The sequence below is a fragment of the Bombus fervidus genome, chromosome 9 (genome assembly GCF_041682495.2).
Source record: "Bombus fervidus isolate BK054 chromosome 9, iyBomFerv1, whole genome shotgun sequence".
Taxonomy (NCBI): Eukaryota; Metazoa; Arthropoda; class Insecta; order Hymenoptera; family Apidae; genus Bombus; species Bombus fervidus.
In genome coordinates, this window is record NC_091525.1 from 8,462,705 (window position 1) to 8,471,310 (window position 8,606).

The 8,606-nt window shown below is 31.5% G+C and overlaps 1 protein-coding gene across 2 annotated transcripts; it reads left to right on the forward strand.

Moving 5' to 3' along the window:
• Positions 1-427: 427 nt before the first annotated feature.
• On the forward strand, positions 428-6,510 carry Cand1 (Cullin-associated and neddylation-dissociated 1). 2 transcript variants are annotated; one of them, XM_072009891.1, is made up of 17 exons: positions 428-705; positions 1,281-1,450; positions 1,647-1,860; positions 1,963-2,255; positions 2,328-2,490; positions 2,577-2,850; positions 2,933-3,439; positions 3,518-3,801; positions 3,917-4,048; positions 4,118-4,286; positions 4,377-4,665; positions 4,729-4,927; positions 4,999-5,256; positions 5,322-5,510; positions 5,604-5,847; positions 5,913-6,059; positions 6,135-6,510. In XM_072009891.1, exons 1-17 carry the CDS (start codon positions 664-666, stop codon positions 6,266-6,268), a joined length of 3,708 nt encoding a protein of 1,235 aa, XP_071865992.1. In that variant the 5' UTR covers positions 428-663; the 3' UTR covers positions 6,269-6,510. The 2 variants fall into 2 exon arrangements, with proteins under 2 accessions (XP_071865992.1, XP_071865993.1); XM_072009892.1 differs by lacking the exon at positions 428-705 and having other exon boundaries at positions 1,310-1,450; positions 1,629-1,860.
• The last annotated feature ends 2,096 nt before the right edge of the window (positions 6,511-8,606 follow it).

Below are 8,606 nucleotides of genomic sequence, written 5' to 3' on the forward strand. Positions count from 1 at the left end.
TATGAGACAAGTAAAAAGATAAGAATGAACAATACAACCATCTGAATGCTGAAAGTAGAATTAAATTAGGTAAATTAAATACAAAACAGACTGAATATATCTTTTTACTCAACATTTGAAATGTAATCAATATCATAAGTATAGTATCTATAATTTAAAGGACAATATTGTAATATGTCTAAATAAAATTATCATAAATGAAGGAAACGTAAACATTTATTTTATAATCTAATAGGATTAACTTTTTTTATTTAACTCTTTAGATCGCAGATACAATTATTGTTATTCGAACTTGTAAAAGAATATCAAAGTGTAAAAAACCGTTTAAGCGAAGTAAAACGCGTCAGAGAGAAATGAACCAATCGTGAAGCTATATTGCGATGTTTCTTTTCAGCGGTTATTGTTCGATAGAGTTTAGGAACGCAATTTCCTATCAAAATTTTGGCAGTCCAAGTTGCGGTAAAGATTCGCAGTATTGAAATGCTGCCGACAGTGAAATTTCATTAAAATACAGTTTCTGACGCGATTTTCTATCGAATAAACGTAACCAAGTTCAGTGTCGTCTGCTTCGACGGAACTTCGTAATTTTTTTTTCTTTTCGTTTCATTATAACGTGAAATATTGGAACGACAACTGTAACCGGCTGTAAAAAAGTTTTCAATCATGGCTAGTGTTTCTTATCAAATTGCAAACCTGCTAGAAAAGGTATTTGACATATTTTTTTAAATATACGCTGAAAATCCTTTCGTTTTTTATTCTGAGATAAAATTGATGAGGATGTTAACACTTGATCCGGTGATGATATTGAAGTTCTACATAACCTCGCTTTATTGTTTAAAAAAATATGCAATTATTCTTATAAGCAATGATTTTCTAATTTTCAGTACGAATAACGATATTATGCTTGTTCAATATTATTTTTTTTTTAAATTACAATATAATATTTTGTCATTATATACTTTATATGCCCAAAAACGTACAGATTCATGAATTCATTGTCAGCAAGAAACAAAGGTGTTTTCAGCTGTCACTAAGATAATATTATATATGTATTGTTTTTATCTTTCATTGGAATAATCCAAAGTTTTATATATGTATAATGATTATTAGTTGATAGATTGTTTATTATTAGTAATTTGATTAGTTTAATTTAATATATATTTTATTATCAAATGGAACAATACATTCTTTGCTTATTTTTATAAGTAATTTTAATTGTAAAATTTTATTCATTGTTTTGGTTTTATATCAATATTTTAACTCATATTTTATTGTCTTAGATGACATCCACCGATAAGGACTTCAGATTTATGGCAACCAATGATTTAATGAGCGAACTCCAAAAAGACAATATTAAACTAGATGATGATTCAGAACGTAAAGTTGTGAAAATGCTTCTAAAACTGTTAGAGGATAAAAATGGAGAAGTACAAAATCTTGCTGTAAAATGGTACACTTATATTTAGATTTAGATGTGAATCTTTTGGTTTGAAATTTCGTAATAATATTGTGTGTTAATTTTTAGCATTAGTTGTTTTTCTTTAAAAATTGAATATATGTAATTGCTTGTGTGTTCGAAACGCATATTATGTTTGCAAGATTTTCTTTGTATTTGGACACGATTACAGAAACGTGTCCGATTTCAGTTTGGGCCCACTAGTCAATAAGGTAAAGGAGTACCAGGTGGAAACTATTGTAGATGCCTTATGCATTAACATGGTATCAGATAAAGAACAATTAAGGGATATTTCCAGTATTGGATTGAAGACTGTAATATCTGAGCTTCCTTTGGGATCCAGTGCACTTGTCGCGAATGTTTGTAAACGAATAACCGGCCGACTAAGTAGTGCTATAGAAAAAGTAATTAATGTTTTCAAACTTATAATAACTCATTTTAAAGTTATTAATGAAATTTTATATAACATATTCAGAATAAAAGAAATAATTCTTTATCACATACAGCAGGAGGATGTATCCGTACAACTCGAAGCACTCGATATTATGGCCGATTTACTGTCTCGATTTGGTGCTTTGCTAATTACGTTCCATTCCACTATTTTGGCCGCATTGTTGCCGCAACTTTCTTCTCCTCGTCAAGCAGTTAGAAAGCGTACTATAATAGCACTGAGTCACCTTCTAACTTCAAGTAACAATTATTTGTACAATAAACTTGTAGATCATCTACTTGAAGGACTTTATACTCAAACAGCAAAAAATGTAATACGTACTTATATACAATGCATTGCTTCCATTTGGTAAGTATTTTTATGACTAATCACTACTGCATTTTTTTCTATATAAGTCCTATTTTTATTGTCAAATTTCAGTCGTCAAGCAGGGCACAGATTTGGAGAGCAAATAGAAAAAGTTATGCCATTAATTGTACAGTATAGTAATGAGGATGATGATGAGTTGAGAGAGTATTGTTTGCAAGCATTTGAATCTTTTGTATACAGATGTCCTAAAGAAATTACTCCACATATAAATAAAGTGCGGACACTTTCTTAAGTAATTTTAACATTTTAAATTCATTAGAATTATTCAGAAATTTGCGTTAAATTCTATTTCTTTGCTAGATTATAGAAATCTGTTTGGTTTACATTACATATGATCCAAATTACAATTACGATGATGATATGAACGAAATGTCCGATGCAGAAGATATTATGATGGAAGTAGAAGAAGATGGAGAAGAGGACGCGGAAGACGAATATTCAGATGATGATGACATGAGTTGGAAAGTTCGTAGGGCAGCTGCAAAGTGCCTGGAAGCTGTTGTGTCTAGTAGACGGGAGCTTCTTCCCGAACTTTATAAAGTTGTTTCTCCGGCTTTGATTTCAAGATTTAAAGGTATCCTTCGCATACAGTAAAAACAGTTCAATAGAAAATTAATGTTATTTAAATTGTTACTAATACAACTATATTTTTGTAGAAAGGGAGGAAAATGTAAAGTCTGATATTTTCCATGCATACATTGCACTTCTAAGACAAACAAGACCAGCTACTGGTGTGGCTCTTGATCCAGATGCAATGGAAGATGATGATGGGCCTATTGCATTGCTACAGCAACAAGTTCCGTTAATCGTGAAAGCTGTCCATCGTCAAATGAAAGAAAAAAGTATTAAAACGCGACAAGATTGTTTCTCATTGCTGAAAGAATTAGTGCTCGTATTGCCTGGTGCTTTAAGTAATCATATACCTGCATTGATACCTGGTATACAATATTCTTTGGGAGACAAAAATTCTTCATCCAATATGAAAATTGATACATTGGCATTTGTACATACGTTATTGATAACACATCAACCGGAAGTATTTCACGCTCATATGGCAGTTTTAGCGCCACCGATTATATTAGCTGTCGGAGATCCGTTTTATAAAATTACAGCAGAAGCATTGCTGGTATTACAACAACTTGTGCAAGTAATCAGGCCACATGGTAAACAAATCTATTTGACTATAGATTTATAAATGAATCAATAAAAAATTTATTTCGTTGTCATAAATATTATTTCAGATAAAACATGTTACTTTGATTTTACATCATTATCTGGGGAAATATATCGTTGCACTTTAATGAGATTGAGAACAGCAGACATCGATCAAGAAGTAAAGGAAAGAGCAATCGCATGCATGGGTCAAATTCTCGCACATTTTGGAGACACTTTGTCTGACGAATTGCATGTATGCCTTCCTATATTCCTGGATAGACTACGTAATGAGATCACTCGACTTACGACGGTGAAAGCTTTGACATGTATAGCAGCGTCTCCTCTAAGAGTGGATCTTAATCAAATTATGGTATGTACGCTATATTGTCTTTTACAGATTAATACTTTAGATTTTGTTTTGATAAACATTTTTATGCTATTTTGATATTATTGTATTTGCTTCATTTTACTGTATTTTTTTACAGGAAGAAGCAATTCCAATTCTTGGATCTTTTCTGAGAAAAAATCAACGGGCTTTAAAATTATGTTCTCTTCCACTTCTGGATACCTTGGTTCGAAACTATAGCTCTACTCTTCACGCTGATTTATTGGATAAGGTAATAAATAGGAAAATAATGATCAGTGCCTACTTTAACATTCCATATTATAATAGAGTATTTTATTAGGTTACTACAGAATTACCAGCATTATTAAACGAGACCGATTTACATATTGCGCAATTAACCCTTAATCTTCTCACCACCATAGCGAAGTTACATCCAGTTGCTCTTACAAGGGTTTCTGATAACATCCTTCCAGAAATATTAGTTCTGGTGAAGTCTCCACTTCTACAAGGTAATGTATATTTAAATACTTAACTAGGAAATATGTAAGATATATATGTATAATAAAAATGTTATTAATGAATTCTTTTTCATGTATTAGGTGTGGCTTTGAATTCGATGTTGGAATTTTTCCAAGCATTAGTACAAGCAGATATACCAGGTCTTGGTTACAGAGAATTGCTCTCAATGTTGTTAGCCCCTGTCAGTCAATCCGTACTTCACAAACAAGCTTATCATTCCCTCGCAAAATGTGCAGCTGCATTAACAATCACATGGCATCAAGAAGCTCAAGCAGTGGTCGAGCAATTTCTGAAAGACGTTCAAAATCCTCAAAGTGATGCGCAGCATATTTTTGCATTATTGGTTATTGGTGAAATAGGTAGACATGTGTAAGTATATATTATTATGTCGATTTTAAATTGTTCACATCACTTAAATTATTTTCTATTTAGGGATTTGAGTGAAATCAGTTCTCTGAAACATATAATTTTGAATTCATTTTCTTCCCATTCAGAGGAAGTAAAATCAGCAGCTAGTTATACATTGGGTAACATAGCTGTTGGTAATCTTCCAAAATACTTGCCATTCATTTTGAAAGAAATCGAGGCACAACCAAAGCGTCAATATCTTCTTTTACATTCGTTGAAAGAGGTAACCTTTATTAAATATTTTAAGCTTTGTTTTATTTTCATTTAAAACTTTCAAAATTTAATGGCTTGCAGATAATTACATGTCAATCTGCTAGTCCATCTGGGGTATCTCATTTGCAAAATTTCGTGCCTTCGATTTGGATGCTTTTGTACAGGCATTGTGAATGCACAGAAGAAGGTACCCGTAACGTTGTAGCAGAGTGCTTAGGAAAACTTACATTGATCGATCCCGCTACTTTACTGCCAAGATTACAAGAGTCATTAAAATCAACATCTGCTCTTTTGAGAACTACTACAGTTACCGCTGTTAAATTTACTATTTCTGACCAGGTATTTCATACATCGGTTTTACTTGTTAAAATAAATTACTTAATTCTTTATGAAATTTTTTGCAGCCACAACAAATCGATGCCATGTTAAAACAACGTATGGATAGTTTCTTGGTTGCTTTGGAAGATCCTGATTTGAATGTCAGAAGGGTAGCTTTAGTTGCATTTAATTCAGCAGCACACAATAAGCCAATGCTCATAAGAGATTTATTAGATTCCGTGTTACCACATCTTTATGCTGAAACTAAGATAAAGGTATTTTACAAGGAATAATTTAATTAATTATCATTATTTAATTAATTATTTATTGAATAATTATTTTACGTGTATGAAATAATTTAAATGTAGAAAGAACTAATAAGAGAGGTGGAAATGGGTCCCTTCAAACATACAGTAGATGATGGTTTAGATCTCAGAAAGGCAGCATTCGAGTGCATGTATACATTACTCGACTCTTGTTTGGATCGTCTCGATGTTTTCGAATTTTTAAATCACGTTGAGAATGGTCTCAGAGATCATTATGACATTAAGATGTTAACTTATCTAATGACTGCGAGACTTGCTCAATTATGTCCTACAGCAGTTTTGCAGAGTAAGTGTATAGTATAAATTATAAATTGATTGATTTTTATTAATGAAATATTGAATCATATGTAGGGTTAGAACGATTAGTTGAACCATTAAAAAGCACTTGTACACTGAAGGTAAAGGCAAATTCGGTCAAACAGGAATATGAAAAACAAGATGAACTTAAACGTTCGGCATTAAGAGCTGTGGCAGCATTGTTAACTATTCCAGATGCTGGTAAAAGAAATCATTTTCTTACGCGTCAGTATTAATTTTGTTGTTTGATTCCCTAATCTTTTTCTCTTTTCTCAGACAAAAATCCATCGTTGAGCGAGTTTGTAACGCAGATCAAATCGACGCCCGATTTACAACCACTTTTCGAGATAATCCAAAAAGATTGTACTGGTAGTAATATGAATGAAACCAATGTGATGGATCAGAGCTAAAATGTCTATGATTTACTTTTTATATTTTACATAGATCGCTGTTAGCTAAGCATCCACGGTCATATTATTCATAGTTTATTTCTATACGTTATTTTTTCATTATTATCTTCGATCCGAACTGTAGTTTGAGATGAATGTGGTTTCATGTAATACGTCATGTATAAATTATAAAATAAATTTGCCAACTGTAAGCATCTTACAAAAATGATCTTTCCCTTAACAATAAATAATGTGAAAAACAATGTTTTGGCTTAATTAATTCTGCTTTTACGAAAAAAAGAAACACACCAAAGATTGTTTTCCAGTTGCACAAACCGACTTAAAAATTTATGATTAATGTGCTATCTTCTCACGCACGTATATGTTGCATTTGCTGACCTACTTATATGATTCATTAATAAATTTATTAGCAAGGCTAACTACTACTTTCCCTCCAAATAAACATGCATTTGCGAGCTGCAAGTTAAGAATCTTTAATTTTGGTAATTTAAAAATAAATCACAAATTAATTACAATTCTCGCGTTAAAAAGTATACTTTGTACAAATATTATGCATGTCCATATGTTTCATGTAATGTTGAATCATGCTATTAATATTATGATCGAAATGGAACATCTTTAGTGTCAGTAAAGACGTTCCAAAAATAAATGAAGCTTAAGGAATACACACTTCGGGGGTGGTACTTTGCCAAATATTTTGCGGTCGACAGCCTTTAATCTTACGTTACAGCTGTAATAATATAAAGCTTGATAATTTTGTCTTTAAGACCTGCTAATAGTTACATTGATGGATAGTCGTTCGATTTACCTGACATAATTGAAACTTCTTAATTTAAATATAATATGTTGAATCTAAAAAATAATGAAAATAAATTCATTTTTATATTTCTTTCTGCAATTATCCTTATCCTTGTGTAGTTAGAATTTCTTATAAATTTTCCTATAATTGTAAATTTATAAAATGTATTTTGAAAATAATTAGAAAAGATTTGGAAATAGAGTTTGCGATTCTGAACTATAATTGTTTGTTTCTGGATGATAAGAAGCTTGGATCAGTATTGCTATGCACCATATGGCAACTGTGGAAGCTCGCTGTATCATTGATTATTGAATCATTTAACGCAAGAGTTCAGATTTATTTTTCTTGCGAGCTCGTACGATGATCCTCATGCGTATGTAAGCTTCGTAATCCTTCACCTAATTCCGAAACCTGTTGCTAATCACGGTTCCGAAAATATTTTATTATCTTTAGAACATACTTTTAATTTAAACAATATGTGGTGAATATGTAATATCCTCACAGAAAAGTCTTTTGTTTATACTGAGGAGATTATATTAATAATAAATAGCAAGCGAATAACTAATTAATGTATGTTTAAACAATTAGTAATGAAAGGCTATCGTTATAATATGAAAAGGAAATTACTAAGAAGAGTTAATTACGCAATTTTTTATCGTGAAATCTATATTGGGCCACTACTCGGTATTTATATACGTGAGAACTGTATGGACTAGATATAAAAAAAATTCTCCGAATCATAAGGCATCGAAATTTCTAACATTGCAGGGAATCACGAAGCATCTCTACGCTGAGCCGCTTTTAACTCGGATGACGATGCCTAGCGTATTTGTGTGATGCTATAGCGCACGTAAATCCAACCCTATACTTAACCATCACTTATCTATGTACCTTCCCATGGATCGTTAGAAGCTCTATATGAGGTTTGTTTTCAAATAATATAATCATCATTAACTCATTCATACAACGAATCGCTTCAAATAGCTATTTAACTCCCTAAAATATTTCAGTATTAGAAATTTTATAATTTTATCTAAGTTTATTTAAATATACTACAATTTTTATAACATTTAAAAGTTATAGAGCTACGGAGTAATAGAAAATGAGTAATTTAATTTTAAAGTACATAATCTTCTCTTATGAAAAGGAAAGATGTTGGTCCCTTGGCCTTACTGATAGTGGTCACGTTTCACATTCTTTTTCCTTTCAGCCGGTTTTATTCATTTGTATTGCACAACAACTTGTCTTGTATAACAAATTTATTTATAACTGAAAAAAACGTAACAAAATCGAATTATTCAAATTTTATTTTATAATTATATCTTGTTAATATTTCATATTGATTGAAATTTAGGAAAAAGCAGATGACGTCCTTAGATTTGAAAGTCAAACTATGGTTTCTCGTGAGTGTCGCCGACTAAGGGACAGCTTGGAAACATGTCTATTGCTCGAATATCTTTCATCACTGTGTAGTTCGCCGGTGGTACCCCTTCATTTGAAATCAAGCGAGTAAAAAAACAGCAATTGCCGGATAACGCT

Excerpts from the sequence above, each read along its gene's own strand:
- Cand1 (XM_072009891.1), top strand. The coding sequence starts at position 664 with ATGGCTAGTGTTTCTTATCAAATTGCAAACCTGCTAGAAAAG. Across the intron at positions 1,861-1,962 it reads TAAGTAGTGCTATAGAAAAA|CAGGAGGATGTATCCGTACA; the intron begins GTAATTAATGTT and ends TATCACATACAG. Across the intron at positions 4,049-4,117 it reads ACGCTGATTTATTGGATAAG|GTTACTACAGAATTACCAGC; the intron begins GTAATAAATAGG and ends GTATTTTATTAG.